Below are 17,487 nucleotides of genomic sequence, written 5' to 3'. Positions count from 1 at the left end.
GTAAATGACTCCTAAAATGTGTAAAACCTCCTGCCATGTCTTCTCATATCATAATATGAGAAATGTTCTGCCTGGGGCTCATACAATCCAGAAACTGTTCCTTTGGCATTTCTGAACGGTGACCATGAGTTTGAGGGGCTGTTCACCTTTAAGTTAACTTATAGTATATTATAGAACGTTTAGCAATGTTTCAATTGTTTTTAATTTTTTAGAGCATTTTTATTAATTGCCTTCTTGTGCCTCTCTCCAGCTGTTAAATGGGGCCACTGACCCCAGGAAAAAAGCCCAAAAACCTATTGCTACGTGGGGCTTTATTGCTGCTGTTACATTTTATTAGTTATCTTTTTATTCTGACCCTCTCCATTCATCTCATTAAAACAACTGCCAATCAAAAATCAAACCCACTTGCACAATGCCCTGTTTTAGGATTCTCATCCAGAGTGACCAGTCACACAAAGAATCCTGTCCCAATCCATCACTAATGAGCCACATGGAAACTGCATGCAAATTAGTGTCAATGAACCAGTTGGATTATATTTTATATTGAAATTACAATGCTACAAAATTGCATTAAATTGTATGGGGCTCTAGATTCAGAGCATTGTATGCATTGTTAATTCAATGTAAAGTTCAGTGCAAGTAACCTTGTACATGCTGTGATCACACACTTCTGTGCATGATTAATGTTATCTTCTACAGGCAAAAAAAAAAAGGCCAGGGGTGAACTGACGATGGAGTTCTGTATAGTAAAGTATGTGTAAATCGTGGTCACGGAAGTCGAGTAATATGCATGGGGCTGGTATTAGGTACAGGGTGTCTTGATACAAATTAAAGGCCATTTTCACATAGTTGCACTTTTACATAGTTGTGCTAAATGCGTCATTCCTGTCTCTTGGATGTGGCATTTATTGCAGAGTTTCCATAACTGGAAGCTTCAATAGTTGCTACAAACTTGGGCCCAATGAATCAAATGCCACTGTCATTTTTGATATGAACATCTGAAAGTGAAATGCCAGTATGAAAATGCTAGCTGCAACTTGTATCTTATTCACAAAAATATGTAAGGTAAGTGACTATAATCACCAGGGGTGACTAACAACTTGGTAACCCTCTGTGATTGAACCATTACTTCTCCATTAACACTCCAAATAATATTTTTTTATGGTCATCTACAGATTCAGTTATTTTCTCTTTTATTTTACACAATTATATATATTTTTTATTACTGTATTACGGTTTTTTTTTTTTTTAAATGTATACTGCTATACATCACTGTTGTAACCTCTTGGAAAACCAGAAATAACCCACTCCATTGATCCAAATGTTTTATCTGCTGTTTGCTTGCATAAAGCACTAGATTGCTTTTTATTCAACTTCCGACCAATAAAGCTTACAGCATACCTTGCACATCCAATTTTTTAAAGCATTGTGGAGCAAAAATCTCCATCATGCAGTACATCTATTACATTTCAAAGATGAATACAAGGACATATTGTACTTCTTAACCACCCTTCGAGTTTAACATTGAAAGGATGTGTTTTGCAACAATGACAGGTAAGAGCCAATCTGCAGTAGGTTGTTTTCAATATTTATTTTCCTACCACGGAACAAATGATTCACTACTGTTCTCTTATGTATTGCAGCCTAACATTTTCAGCATAGCGGGATGATTGATATACCACTGGATTATTGCTCAGATTATTATTTAAATGGAGACACAGTTTAAAGAACTATACAGAGCAGGATGTCTCTGCTTCTCATGCTTTTGTCACTGTTCAGGCCTGTAAAACACAATTGGAGTTATAGGTATCTGTAAACATCATTGTGATATAAGCATTTATATTTCCCCAAGTGAACATCATCTAGACTCCACTTCAGTGTACTATGGCAAGCGATTGGCACCTTTATGAAGAATCAACATTAGAGACTATTAGGGTTAAGGAGACTACTTGGCTCTCCCTAGATTGCATAGCAGACTTCATTGTTAGAGAAACACTGATCTAATACTCTTGAGAAGACTGTTGCCCATAAATAAAATTTTTACATTTCCCCTTGGTGGAGAGCCCATCATAGGGAGCAGTACAGGGAATCAGTCTAATTATCCACTTAACAGTTAAATTTACCAATCAGTATTAAAAATCGTTGCATATCTGGGACCTCTTTACTCAGTTGGCGATTTCCAATCTGGTCTGAGATTTGGTGATGTTTTTAAAGCCCCCACCAAATTTACCTGCCCTCTACCAGGCAGTTGTTATCTTGTGTTAGGGAGCTGCTATCTGGTTACCTTCCCATTGTTCTTTTGTTTGGCTGCTGGGGGGGGAAGGGAGGGGGGTGATATCACTCCAACTTGCAGTACAGCAGTAAAGAGTGATTGAAGTTTATCAGAGCACAAGTCACATGACTTGGGGCAGTTGGGAAATTGGCAATATGTCTAGCCCCATGTCAGATTTCAAAATTGAATATAAAAAAATCTGTGTGCTCTTTTGAGAAATGGATTTCAGTGCAGAATTCTGCTGGACAAGCACTATTAACTGATTCATTTTGAAAAAAATGTTTTTTCCCATGACAGTATCCCTTTAAGCATGCAACTCAAATTCTTTTTTATACAAAAATCCATACCTGTTAAAAACTCTTTTCAAAATCTCAGAGGCATAGCAGGCTATTACTTTTACTTTCCATTCTGCACTTCCTAAAAGAAACAAGATTTAAATAATTTATAGAGTTTAAGTGAAGTTTATTTTGCTTGACTAACATCAAAATAGGATTTGGAATTTTTTCTTAGGGTGACAGGTCCCCTTTAAAAGTCAAAAGTGTTTTCTGTTGCACAAAGCTGTCCATGTGACGGCCCTGGACAGTGTAAAACAACAGCAAAATTGACTGTATTCTAAATTTCTCTATAAAAAATTGTTATTGAATGCATTACAAGTAAAGTACAAATTGAAGTTACCAAGAGCGCATAAAGTTTACGATGTCTGTGGCCTCCGGTCGATAATACTGCTTGTAACTACTGAAGCATACACATTATATTTGATTAAATGTTACTTTGTTTAGTGACTCCAGAACTTAAAATTCATGACTGTATTTCACTTTCTATCGCAGTTTTTGGCAACATGAAAATGACCACCTTCAAAATGTAGTTTATTATATTATGTAGTATCAATACACACTGTAAAGAAAGGTTCGTTTATAAATGGAAGTGCCTAATCTTGCAATGCTTAAAGGGAAGGTTCACCTTTTAGTTAACTTTTAATTTTATAGAATGGATAATTCTAAGAAACTTTTAAACTGGACTTCATTTTTTAGAGTTTTTGAATAATGTTCCCCCTTCTTCTGACTTCCAGCTTTCAAATAGGGGTCATTGACCCATCTAAAATTCAAATGCTCTGTAAGGCTACAAATGTATTTTATTGCTGCTGCAGACTTGCATATAGTGAATGGTACTCTAAAACCATTACTGACACACTCCATATCAGCACGCAGGAAGTGATGCGATTTTTGCTCAAACTGACTCAAAGAAAAACTTGCTAATCTAACCTACTCTGCACACCTATTGGTAAACGACATGTAAATTGTGATTTATGCTATGTAACCCACTATTACCCTGGAATTTTGGAAAGAAACGCTGTGGATAAAAAACAAATTGATTTGCTGTTTTACTTTTACACTTTGCACATTGTATTTGTGTTAGTAAATAATCCTTAAAGTATAATGAAAATACATGGTTGAGGACAAACATTGTTAAAGGGGTTGTTCACAAGCAGTGTGGTATTACAAATAGTGCCTGTTGCACTTCACACATGCCCCCCCCCAGTAAATAATGTACCTGCTTGTTGGATTCTTGCTGCTGACTCCTGAAAACATACAAAGGGACACAACACTGTTGATCCATTCCAGACAATTTGTGCTTGACATGTAAAAAGTGTTGCATTCAACATGCTTGGCGGGAGCACCTCCAGGTCATTTAAATGCAGAATACAAGAATGTATTAACTTAATAAGTCAAATAAATATTAATGTATGTTTTTCCCCATCTAGTTGTACTTTACTGGGCAGCGGACTGTACTTAGCTACCACTTCCAGGGTAGGGTTAACAGAGGGTATTTAAGTTGTCATTGTTTCCAAACATTTTTGTCCAGGTGTCTTTGTTTTACTAATATGGACTAAATAAGGGTTTTTTCACCATTTCATCCTCTGTTTCCATGTCGTCTGGTTTTGGGCAATGCTGCCTCCACAGTCTGGTCACTCTTGCTGTGCAAGCTGTCAGTCAGTAGTTTTTGCATCATCATTATCATGTATTTACTGTACACACCACTGTTACATTAAAATAAACTGAAAAATACAAAAATTAAGATGTTATAATTTTCAGTAGCATGCAAAGGCAGTTCACTGCAAGGTGTATTCCCAGGAAACATACTGAAGATAAAGGTAAAGTCACTTAAAATAAAGAATTGTGCTTTTATAACTTCTGCTGTAATAAAGAAAAGAAAATGTTAACAAATAATGATTTTGAAAAGCAATTAAAAAAGTTAAAGACATTCACTTTAATATTATCTTTTAACACGTTATAGACAGTAGAACTCTAAGGCAATTTACCCGTACCCTAATTTAAGACAATATCTAAGACACCTGAGGCCATGCCCCAATTACTCCGATACAGACGGGCACACTTAGTTTTTCCTCCAACCATGCCATATTACATCCCAACAATGTTTTCACCCGGTCCCATGTATAAATCCAGGGCGGTTGGATATTCCCTCTGTGTCACTAACCAGCAGTCTAACAAGTCAGGTGTAGATAAAGCATGTGTCAGGGGTCCTCTCTAAGACCAATTTCATTGTATGTGGATCAAAGTGATCTCTCTCAGTCTTTAATTCTCATTAATGCTATGTAATCCATTGGCAACACTTTGTCCCATGTAGGGTTGCTACTTTTGCTGACGCTAAACCCAAACAAAGGGCTGATCAGATAGAATTGGGGGTGGAGCAGTGATGACATAAGAGGCAGGCAGAATGAAGAAGGTGGTCACTTAGACATAACTGCCTGGATTTCCATTGAGTTTATGTTGCAAACCGCAACACTGGTGGCAACCCTATCACTTATCTATATTCTGCCTGATATGTAAACCCATTACTTTAATTACAGGTATGGGGTCTATTATACAGAAATCAGTTATCCAGAAAGCTCTGGCTTATTTAGAAAACCCGAACAGGCCTTAGAAAAACCGAACTGTTCGGGTCAAAACCGATCAGGTGGCAAGCCTAGTCCCATGTATCTTCCTACTCAGAATACAATGTGGAGAGAGGCAAGAATGTTTATATTAATGGCCCCTGTGAGAAAACAATGAAATATGAAGAATATAAATATTGCCTACGTTGGTATAACCACATTTGGCATAAGAAATAACACACATTAGATAAGAAGTGTACATGACGACTGACATATGAATTGCTCTCCATATACTAATTGATACATTTTTCTTAGAAAAAAACTTTCTACATCTTCCTTCTTGGCAAAAACATTAAAGGGGATGAGAAGAAAAAAGCAAAATGGAGGGCAGAAGGTGAAGGTAGGAGAAAGCCAAGGGAAGGGGGAGGAGATGAAGGGGAGAGAAAAGTGAAGAGCCTAAGGGTGAGGGCACACTCTCAGATTTGGGAGATTAGTTGTCCGGCGACAAATCTCCTCTTCTTCGGGGCGACTAATCTCCCCGAACTGCCTCCCACCGGCTAGAGTGTAAATCGCCGGTGTGATAGCACTCAGAACAATTCGTTTTCCGAAGTCACCCGAAGTTGCCTCACGAGGAAACGGAGGCAGTTCTGGGAGATTAGTCACCCCGAAGCAGGGCCGTCATTAGAAACCACGGGGCCCCATACAACAAAATTTACGCTGGCGCCCAAGCCCAACCCCAGATCCCGCCCACTCCACATCACAGTTAAAAGTCCACAGACATCAGCGCTAAAAAAGTAACTTTTAGCAGAGAGCACAGCTAACAGGGGCAAATAAGATACTTTGTAACAATTTTGAGACACAAAAGATAAGGAGAATTATTATTATTTAGATAAGGAGAATTATTTTCATACTTTCATAACCTGCCAAATTTTGTAAAATGAACATGGTAATTAGGGGGTGTGGCCATAGAAAGGGGCGTGGTCAAAAAATTGATGCGCTGTGTGCAAAAAAAATTTTTGTCCCTCTTTTTACTTCCAAAATGTTGGTAGGTATGTCTCAAGGGGGGCCTGGCTCTTTCAAAAGTGCAGCACTGCCGGGCCCCCCTTCATCCCCCCCTGATGGCGGTCCTACCCCGAAGAAGAGGAGATATGTCGCCTGGCGACTAATCTCCCCGAATCTGAGCGTGTGCCCTGACCCTAAAAGAAGGTAGGAGAGGGTGCAACATGGGGAAAGAAGAACAAAGGGGAAATACTTGCAGGGAAACAGAGGAGAGGTACTGGAGAATATGGAGAGTAATGATGAAATAAGTACTGAGAGACGTGAGAGCAAAGTAGCTTATCGCTGAGTAAGAGAGAGTAAACTGCCTTTTAGATGCTAAACAACAGATTAAAAGTAATAATATTGCTAAATAACTAGTATTGCCAAGTAATCACGGATTCAAGCAGCACACAAGTAGAAAACTTTCTGACACACGCCTGCTATGCTCCAGCATTAGCTTACCTCCCCCCTGTATTGTACATTTACATTAAAAACACTCGTTGACATTTTAGTACAGTTCCCTGTTACGTACATGTTTAAAAGCAGGGCACAGCAGGTATTGGGCATGTGCCCTTATCCAACATGGCTTCCCTAATGCCCGTGATGTCACACGCAGGTCGGCATAGCTGAGTTCATGACGCTGTTCGGTAAAGTTTTTGGGCGGCTTTGGAGGGGAAGCTGAGAAAGTTCGCTGTTTAGACAGGTACCGGGCAAAAGGCTGTTCCACATGAGAAAGAGAAAGGTAAGAAGAACAGGGAGGCGCCGCTTTGCGGAAACGCTGCTTTCCATCCCCTGTATCTGCGACGTACAAGATGCGCCCGCGTTTGTATCATCTATTTACTACTACTACTAGGCTCGGGGAGGAGGGGGCAGTGAGGACGCGGGTTATCAGTCTGTTCCATTAAACAATGTCCTCCTACTCCTCCTCATATACTGTCCTGAGATGCAGGAAGCTGCCGTTTAGGCTTGGCGGCACCCGTGATAGACTGCCATTTGTTATCTATATATATATAATGCAATAATTGCCCCTTTTGTGGCATCGTCCCATTAGTAGCAGATTTGTAATGTCCCTGTTTCAATACTGCAGCCTTCAGTCTTCTCAGGGGATGCTAGTACTTGTAGTTTACAATATCCACGGCTCTGCTCTTTAGTTTTCCTCAGAGCTGCTGGGTTGCTATGGGTTACTGCGTCTGTGATTGTTCTGTAAATCTCACTTGGGCTCTAATTCCCCTTTAAGGTAATGGATGGGACTTTCAGACTCTGCTATTCAAATGCTGCCCAGTTACTTCACTGTGTGGAAAGCAGAGTGTTGCATTTATGCGAGAGTGACATTATGGGGCAGATTTATCGAGGGTCGAAGTGAATTTGAGGGAATTTTCGAAGTAAAAAAATTCGAAGTAATTTTTTTGGATACTTCGTCCATCGAATAGGATACTACGACTTTGATTTTGAATTCGATTCAAAGTAAAATCATTCGTATATTAGACCCTTCGATATGTCTCTTTAAAAAAACGTCGACTTCAATACTTCGCCAAATTAAACCGCCCGAAGTGCTATGTTAGCCTATGGGGACCTTCTAGAGCACTTTTCTAAGTTTTTTGAAGTTGAAGTAAAATCGCTCGATCGATCGATGGATGAAATCCTTCGAATCGTTCGATTCGAAGGATTTCATCGTTCGATCGAAAGGTTTTACTTCGACCGCAAATGGCCAAATTCGATGTAAAAAGACTTCGATATTAAAAGTCGAAGTATTCCAATTCGATGGTCGATTTTCGAAGCTTTTTCTCCTTCGAAATTCGACCCTTGATAATTCTGCCCCTATCACACTAATGGTTGTACAATTGTAAGAAGGGCTCATAACTCCCCCTGGCCACTTGTTAAAGTCTCCTATGTGTTGTTGTTCTTTATCTGGAAACCCATGATCCAGAAAGCTCCAAATTACAGGAGGGTCGTCTCCCATAGACTCAGTTTTATCCAAATAATCCAAATTTAAAAAAAAAAAAATTCCTTTTTCGCTGTAATAATAAAACAGTACCATGTTCTAGATCTAAACAAAGATATAATTAATTATTATTGGAAGAAAAACCAGCCTATTGGGTTTATTTAATGTTTACATAATTTTCTAGTAGACTTAAAGAGATACTGACACCAGAAAATAACCTTTTTTTATATCTATCATAACATTATCTTTGAATGCCATTCATTATGTTGCCATAAAAGTATTTTTTCAGATGCTTTTACATTATCTTTCTTACCCGCATGTTCCTCTATGAGGGGTGCAGCAGGAGTCAGTTAGCATTACAAACTCTTAACTGACAGGCTGAGATGGGACACAGGTTTAGAAATTTCAAGTAACAATTACTTACAAAGCAGAACAATCCGCAAAAAACATGACCTATAAGTAACTTTTAATGTAGTTGAATATTTTGAAATGAAAATTTTTAGTGTCATTATCACTTTAAGGTATGAAGATCCAAATTACAGAAATATCTGTTATCCAGAAAACTTCAGGTCCCAATCATTCTGGATAACAGGTCCCATACCTGTATAGTTAGGCATATATTCAGATGTTTGTGTAAAGGAGAAAATATGTCCTTTATAAGGTGCAACTTTATGCATAAAACTCACAAGAGGGCAGCAAATGAGCAGTTTGGCCTTCCCAACAAAATATACAGAAAGTATCCAGACTTGATTTCTCGGTACAGGTATGGGATCTGTTATAGCTCCAGATTACTCCCATAGACTCCATTTTATCCAAAGTTTTAAAGATTATTTCCCTTTTCTCTGTAATAACCTTTTACTTGATCAAAACTAAGATATAATTAGCATTATTATTGGGAACAGAACAAGCATATTGGGTTTAATTCATGTTTATATGATTTTTCAGTAGACTTAAATTATGAAGATCCAAATTATAGAACTATCCGTTATCTGGAAAACCTCAGGCCCCAAGCATTCTGGATAACAGGTCCCACATCTGTATAAGGTGTTACTACAAGCAATTTCAATATATAATAGTGGAAAAAAACAATTTACCAATATTTTGAGGCCAAAATTGAATTTGCTCAGGGGCCCAGTCATTTCTATTTACGCTGCTCTACTGTTTAAAAACTGATGATGAAAATGTTCAGACTTTCCAATTCGTGACACTAGGGGGCCTATTTATCATGCTGTTTAAAACGATGGCGAAAACATCATTGGTTATGTGGCCCATAGCAACCAATCAGCAATTCTATTTCAAATGTCACCTGCAAAGATCTGATTAGTTGCTAAGGGGCAACATCACCAGTAACGTTTCTCTCCAATGTTTTACCCAGCATGATAAAAAGGCCCTAAGGATCTTGCAGACGTGGGTCAGAGGATGCAATAGCAGCCGCACAGAATACAGGTATGAGCCCTGTTATCCAGAATGCTCAGGACCTAGGGCTTTCCAGATAACACATCTTTCTGTAATTTGAGTCTTCACACCCTAAGTCTACTAGAAAATCATTTAAACATTTAAATTTAAACATTAAATAAACCCAAGCTATATTATGTTGAAGCTTTTACTGCCCGGTTCTCAGCTCTGTGTGGCGTTTCTGCACCATGACGTTGTCCTGTCTAAAAAGGGATCGGCGACACCCTGCCCCAGGTGCCTATAGAGTTAAATAAACCCAATAAGCTGGGTTTGCTTCCAATAAGGAATAATTATATCTTAATACTGGTACTGTTTTATTATTACAGAGGAAAAGGAAAATTTGCATTATTTGGATAAATTGAGTCTATGGGACATGGGCTTTCTGAATAATGGGTTTCCAGATAACGGATCCCATACCTATACATATATTTGTTTTGTTAAAACTAGTATATTAGAACACGTGAGTAGTGGATGTCAAAGCTGATTCCTTATGCACCTATGTACCGTAAGTATAAGCCGAGTTTTTCAGCACCCAAAATGTGCTGAAAAAGTCTACCTCGGCTTATACTCGAGTCAGTTCCTGCAGGCAAGCGAGCAATAAAGTCAATGTGCAGAATCACCAAAGCACAAGCAACACAATCGCTAGGCAGTGTGGAGAGTGTGTTGATATCAGTATTGGCATTCCCTTTACTCTACTCTCATTGGATATAAGCAGACCTTTTCTATTAAGTGAATACATCCAGCTTCACTTGCTATCATACTGCTAATAATGTGTGAATGCAAGAGTTAAATTCTACCCCAAGACTAAACTAAAATTAAAAGCCCCACAGCTCTGCTTACTTACACACTTATCTGGATGTGCCCCCTCCCTCTTTCCCCACAGCATATATACACTTTACAAGGAATGTGTCTGCTTAGCTCCTGCTCTTTAATGATGGATCGCTTTGTCAAGAAATTTACGACTCCTCTTTCTCAGCTATTTGCCTCCCCCAGCATATATCACTGAAAACACCAGAATGTACAGTTCACGAACGTTACAAACTGTTGTTAAGACAAAGAATAAATTGTATGTGAGATATGATAATAGCATAACCGCAGTATTATCTGTAGCACCAGTGACAGCATGCAGACTATAGGTAGTAAGCGATGTGAACCAATGGGAAGAAGGTCATGCAAATTAGCTGACGTGCAGAAAATGTTGACGCTTTTACTGCCCGGTTCTCAGCTCTGTGTAGCGTTTCTGCACCATGACGTAGTCCTGTCTAAAAAGGGATCGGAGACACCCTGCCCCAGGTGCCTATGCTAAGAGTTTCCATAGAGAGAAACTGAAACTTCTCTGGTAATTTTCTCAACAATGCTGAAGAAGTTTTAATGCACATACATTGGTCTCTTGCTTAAAGGGGACCCGTCACCCAAAAAAATTATTCATAATCCTATTTTATCACATAAGTCAAGCAAAATGAACTTTAATTACACTGTATAAATTATTTGAATCTTGTTTCCTTCAGTCTGGGAATTCATAATTATAACAAACAGGCAGCAGCCATTTTGTGGACACTGTTATTAAGACAAGACTTGTATCATCTCAGAATCTTGTTTGTGCACCAGAATGGGGGACCTGATGTCCATCCCCATGCCCTGGCTACACAATTAAACTGTGAAGAGAAAGGGGGAATGTGGGGAGGGCAGTGATTTCTAGGAAGTGCTGAATGGAAAGTGAAAGTAATGGTCTGTACCGCCTCTATGCCCATGGCATAGAGGAGGGGCAGACAATATTGATTGACAGCTGAGATTTTTAAATGAGTTTACAACAGCTATGAATGCTTTAATAAAAAATAGAAATTGGATTTCATGTTTAATTTGAAAAGGAATTTTATTATACAGATTTTTATGTCTGGGTGACAGGTCCACTTTAAAATGCCTACTGGCATAGGCACATTTATGTGAAGGTGAACAACCTCTTTAAGATGGTAGGGCGGGAGTAGGAATGTGCACTGTTTGATACAGAGGCAGCCGGAAGGCAGGTGTGTGCTGTATAAAGTGGACTGTGACAGTAGCATTCCATACAGAACATGTCAAAAGAAAATAAATAACAGGAGATAATTTGTGCTACATGGCAAAATGAGGCTGTGCCGCATCACGTGAGCATTTAGTGAGGATCTATCACTATCATTAGATCATTGATCTAGCTGGAAGAGGTAAACCTAGCCCAGAGAGGCACAATTGTGCTCTCTGAGCTAGAAGAGCCAAATTTAGGGAAACTTACCAGTAGCTGCTGCATTTCTCACCCTAGGCTTATACTCGAGTCAATGAGTTTTCCCAGTTTTTGTAGGTAAAATTAGGTACCTCAGTTTATACTCTGGTCGGCAATCCGCTATAGATGGGAGCAACCATTAGTTTTTTTGCCCAAGGTGTCACTCGTGTTCTGTCTAAGCTCATTCGGTCAAGCCCCTCTTTCCATTTTGTATTGGTGTATATATATGTATGTGTGTGTATGTATACACATAATAATTCAGTGGTACTAGCTAAAGATACACATTTGTTAATGAGATTATTTACTGGCTTGTGTTGGCTTTCAGAGACTACAGGTATTTTTTATCCAGAAATCCCTGAATTACGGAAAGGCCATCTCCCATAGACTCCATTTTATCCAAATAATCCAAATTTTTAAAAATGATTTCCTTTTTCTCTGTAATAATAATACAGTGCCTTTATAAATGATCCCAACTAAGATATAATTAATCCTTGTTGGAAGTAAAACCAGCCTATTGGGTTTATTTCATGTTTTAAATCATTTTTTAAGGTATGAAAATCCAAATTACGGAAAGCTCCGTTATGCACAAAACCCCAGGTCCCAAGCATTCTGGATAACAGTTCCCATACCTATTCTAGAAATTTTACGTAATTGCTATTTAATGGGTTCAGATTTGTGTGTGTTTATGTATGTAAGTGATTTACCTTGATTTACATTCAGGTGCACAAACGAGTGACAAAGTGCCAGCGCTGCTATGAAATATAATTTGATGCTTTTATTTGATATCGCTGTGCCTCCATTGTACTGCCATTTGCAATAAAAGCATAACATTGTATTTTATAGAAGTGTTGACCCATTAGTTACCAACGGCATAAACGCTCTGCTTTTGGTTGTATCTTTTTACAAGTTGGCTAATTATGTGAGAAAAAAAATACATAACCCTGAACTACATTGCTAAACTTTAAATTATTCAGTTTCAGTCCTCATTAGAGCAATTTACAAGGATACAATGGTTCAATAAACCTCACACTAAAATAACATTCCCCCTATGTACACAATACACAATAGTGAAGATTCGTTCCATATTGTGCATCATACAAACTAGACATAAAGGGCAAGTATATTATGGAACATGCCTTGTGTCCTTTTCAAGAGTAAACTGAAATGCATATATAAATGTTAATAATAAAGCTATTTACCATATCCCAACACCTTGAGAGATTCGATACAAAGAACAGACTCCCCATTGCTCACGTCTTTGTGTTCTTGATTATCTTTTAGTGCAGAATGGATACATTCTAAAAAGTGATGGGTGAATCTGACCTGTTTCAATTCGCTGAAAATTTGCCAAAATGCATTGAAGTTTATGGCAACAATTTTTTTTTTTTTTGTCCCGCAACAATTTTTTTTCCACCCATTGGAGTTTATTGGTGTCATTTTTGCAGCGAAAATTTTCTCTCATCGCTAATTTTAACCGTAGAGGGCACGTTCTTCCCAGAACTTACTTCATTCATTAGAGCTGTGTCTGGCTTTTCTCAGGTTGCTTCTTTGGACTGTATATTAAAAGAGAATGCGTGTATAAGCTCACTTGTGCACTCCCAGTGATTATAGTTGCCAATATACCCTGGGCCAGTGCTCCTCTTCTTTAAAAACCAAAATGAACGCCACACTGACAATTTTCTTTGGTGTCCCAGGCATCCCTTGTGCCTACTGAAGCTGAAACTGTTGCTAAAGTATTCATTTTGGGGGTATAGTTTTCCTTTAAGGAAGAAGAGCAAAGGCCCACATAGAAGGTAGGCAACTAGAATCACTGGAAGATGCCGAACAGTTTGGCACCCCAGGTGATTTTACCTTTTGTTCTTTAAAGGGGTGGTTCACCTTTAAGTTAACTTTCAGTATGTTATAGAATGGCCAAATCTAAGAAATTTTTCAGTTGGTCATCTTCTTGCCTTCTTCTTCTGACTCCTTCCAGCTTTAAAATGGGAGTCACCGACCCCATCTAAAAACAAATTCTCTAAGGCTGCAAATGTATTATTATTGCTACTTTTTTTTTTTACTCCTCTTTCTATTAAGCCCCTCTCCTATTCACATCCAAGTCTTTTTCAAATTAGTGCATGATTGCTAGGGTAATTTGGACCCTAGCAACCAGATTGCTTAAATTGCAAACTGGAGAGCTGCTGAATAAAAGGCTAAATAACGCAAAAAAAAACACAAATCATAAAATATGAAAAACAATTACAAATTGTCTCACAATATCACGCTCTACTTCATACTATTAAGTTCATTTAAAGGTAAACAACCCCTTTAACTGATTGATTTGTCACGCAATGTCACGTGAATCCTGAAATCCCATCTCAGATCTACATACTACTTACTCATACTCATCATCTGGAATTAGATACTAGACTAATATTGGGAAATGGATGTGTAATTTTACATTTCTCGAAAGCAGAACATTTTAAAAAAATGAATGCAAAATGAATATTTATAAATGATAATATTGCCCTAGATTATTTAAGAGAAGTACATGATTTTTGATAACTAGGCCCTATAAAGGTTACTCTGATGCTGTGGATGCAAAGTGAACCAGCCTGGGATTCAGGTAACTTTGCAGTGCATCCCTTAGCACCTAAAACAAGCCCAGGTGTAAATGGCTCCAATTGGATCCCTGCCTCTCTGCTAGGACAAGAACACCACTGGGGAAGTGATTGCATAAACCATTTTGCTTATGAAATCTGCTTGATTCAGTTATCAGATCGAGTGCGGTGCTCAGCACGCCTGAAGAATAGAAGCTGCTCTGGTGCCCATTCCTCATCTGACCATGAAGCTGACACTTACGGGCCTAAGAAGAAGGTATGTTGCAGTAGAATAATTAACAGACTATATCGAAGAGTTGGAACATCAGCTAATAAAAATGCCCTAAATGAGTTTATGCATAGTGTTCACCATTTGTAAAAATGGCAGTTATTTTTTTGAGGGTGGAGGATGAGGCTGGGCTGTAAATATATGGCCATTTTCTGCCTGCAGTCTCCCCTTTTTTGTGACTGATTTACTCCAACACACAAGTTTGCTTCTAAATTATCAACCATCAAATTTTGGACCAGTAATTAACTAGCACAGTAATTCTGGAGAAAAATATTTCACAGGGGACAGGTAATCTCCATCTTCTTCTCAAAAAATATTGAAACTCAGAAACACCTATTTTCCTTCCTTTCACCCTCCCCTAATGAATGTTGAAACATAAATGTGTACACTTTGGGGCATATGTATAAAGGTGAAAAAACATCAGCCATCACCACTTTAATGCCATCATACCCAGTGTAAAATCACATGTATTTATAAATCTATGTACAGTAATGAGTTTATATGAATGTATAGCAGAGGATAGAATTCTAATGTGAAACAAGTTATTTTACAGACAAAAAAAAAAAACTTAGCAGCGCAGCTTTTCATATAATCTTTCACGCTGCTTTTAGTAGCGGTATAGGATCCGTTATCCCGAAAACCATTATCCAGAATGCTCCTAATTACGGAAAAAGTATGTCTCCCATTTTAAAAATGATTTCCTTTTTCTCTGTAATAATAAAACCGTAACTTGTACTTGATCCAAACGAAGATCCTTATTGGAAACAAAATCAACCTATTGGGTTTATTTAATGTTTACATGGTTTTCTAGTAGACTTAAGGTATGAAGTTCCAAATTACAGAAAGATCTGTATTCCGGAAACCCCCAGATCCTTAGCATTCTAGATAATAGGTCCCATACCTATACCATAAATTCTTTTCCCCCCGGAATTTGTCCTATTGACTTCAGCGAGTTATGACAGGTGTGTTGAGAGGTACAATGAAATGGCATAATTTTCAGCGCTAGTGTTTTTATTTTGTGTTCTATTTTACACACTGATATAAAAGTACCTCTTAGACATCTATGCTCAAATTCTGATGAATTATTCATTAGAGTGATGCTCATGTCACCCTATAGCTGTAGTAGAATAACAATGGATACACTGGGTGCTGTGGGGATTGCAAGGTTCTTAACCTCCTGGTCTTGCCTCAGGTTTGAACATGATTAATTATTTCCTCCATTCACTAAAGTTGGTTCTATAAAAAATGAATATCATCTGATCCTTACAGCAGAAAAGGCCAGATGTAATTGTGAATATTGGTTGCAGGGCAGTTATCAAATGGAGTGGTATTACTAACAGATTTTGTTTAATTAATTACCTGGTATGTTAGCTTTGCATGCACTTGATTGCAGGTTGAACCGAAACATGTATTAGTGCAAGTAACTTTGTGAATAACATGTAAATGTATACAATTTTGCACCTGTGTAAATGACCTCTATTCTCTTTAACTGTGTGTGTGTATGTACCTACACATACACATATGACTAACTCTAAATTTCCACCCTTTTTCTTTGCAGGCAGTTTCTAGCAAAAACACAGACAAAAAGTCTCCAAAGAAGTTGGAAAATGATGAAAAGGGTCTGATGGAATCTGATGAACAGGAATTCATAAACAAAACCGACAACACAGCGTCTAATGAAAGCAATGCTGGACACGTTAATACATGTCCTTCTGCATCCCCCTTTTCTGATTTGAATGAGGTTTCACGTAATGGCTTAACAGATGACAGTGAGGATGGAGTAGGGTTTAGTCACAAAACGTCCTCTGAGCCCTCTAAAGTAAGAGAGGTTTATCTGAATGGCAGTCCATTTGTAGATGAAGACAGCAATCAACCGATGCCTCTGGGACTCTTTTTTGAAAATGCAGATCTAATGCAGGTGCGTTTTCCTTGATGTCTATCAAACTTAATTTTATCATCCATCCTAATATATATTAATATCGCATTAGCACACTTGTGTAGTTATCTGTGGAGATTCTGAGCATTGCCAAATGTCCTATGAACCACCAAGCAAATTGACTGGGTCATACGTGTGCAGTTCTACATAAACACACAGATTGACACACTTAATAAACGCACGCACTTGCACATCTTATCCAGAAAGAAGCTCACCTGCAAGTATGCCGTAGTGCTGATGCTTTAAAGGGGTCGTTCACCTTTGAGTTAACTTTTAGCATGATGTAGAGAGTGATATTCTGAGTCAATTTGCAATTGGTTTTCATGTTTTATTATTGTGGGTTTCTTTGGAGTTATTTAGCTTTTTATTTAGCAGCTCTCCTGTTTGCAATTTCAGCAATCTGGTTGCTATGGGCCAAATTACCCTAGCAACCATGCATTTATTTGAATAAGAGACTGCAATATGAATAGAGGTCTGAATAGAAAGATGAAGAATAAAAAGTAGCAATGACAATAAATGTGTAGCCTTATGGAGCATCTGTTTTAGATGGGATGGGGTCAGAGACCCCCCATTTGAAAGCTGGAAAGAGTCAGAAGAAAAAGGCAAATAATTAAAAAACTGTACTAGAAATAAATAATAAAGACCAATTGTGTTACTTAGAATTGTCCATCCTATAGCATACTAAAAGTTAACTTCAAGGTGAACAAGATAATCAGTGGCACTGCAAAAAGAAACCAGAAGATAGTAATAAGAAGTATATAGGGACAGAAGTGAGACTATGGTGAGTAGCAGAATGTATAAATGGGAAGAAAAGCAAAATGATTAAAACAAA

The 17,487-nt window shown here is 38.1% G+C and overlaps 1 protein-coding gene and 1 long non-coding RNA gene across 3 annotated transcripts in view; one reads left to right on the top strand and one right to left on the bottom strand.

The window, feature by feature from the left end:
• Nucleotides 1-906: 906 nt before the first annotated feature.
• LOC108697019 lies at nucleotides 907-5,906 on the bottom strand. Of its 2 annotated transcripts, XR_001932382.2 has the most exons (4): nucleotides 4,180-5,906; nucleotides 3,824-3,851; nucleotides 2,620-2,689; nucleotides 907-1,781 (listed from the first exon to the last, which is right to left on the bottom strand). It is a non-coding gene; the product is annotated as an uncharacterized LOC108697019 (long non-coding RNA). The 2 variants fall into 2 exon arrangements; XR_005962573.1 differs by having other exon boundaries at nucleotides 3,824-5,906.
• Nucleotides 5,907-6,867: 961 nt separating this feature from the next.
• Nucleotides 6,868-17,487, top strand: part of c1orf174.S (chromosome 1 open reading frame 174 S homeolog) — a 15,591-nt gene continuing 4,971 nt past the window's right edge. Inside the window, 3 exon segments of the mRNA NM_001096207.1 lie at nucleotides 6,868-6,945; nucleotides 14,603-14,707; nucleotides 16,278-16,637. Of these exon segments, the coding sequence (NP_001089676.1) occupies nucleotides 6,931-6,945; nucleotides 14,603-14,707; nucleotides 16,278-16,637 (480 nt within the window). The 5' untranslated portion in view covers nucleotides 6,868-6,930.

The sequence above is a fragment of the Xenopus laevis genome, chromosome 7L, assembly GCF_017654675.1.
Source record: "Xenopus laevis strain J_2021 chromosome 7L, Xenopus_laevis_v10.1, whole genome shotgun sequence".
In the NCBI taxonomy this organism is placed as follows: domain Eukaryota; kingdom Metazoa; phylum Chordata; class Amphibia; order Anura; family Pipidae; genus Xenopus; species Xenopus laevis.
This window is presented reverse-complemented; position numbering and strand designations above follow the sequence as displayed.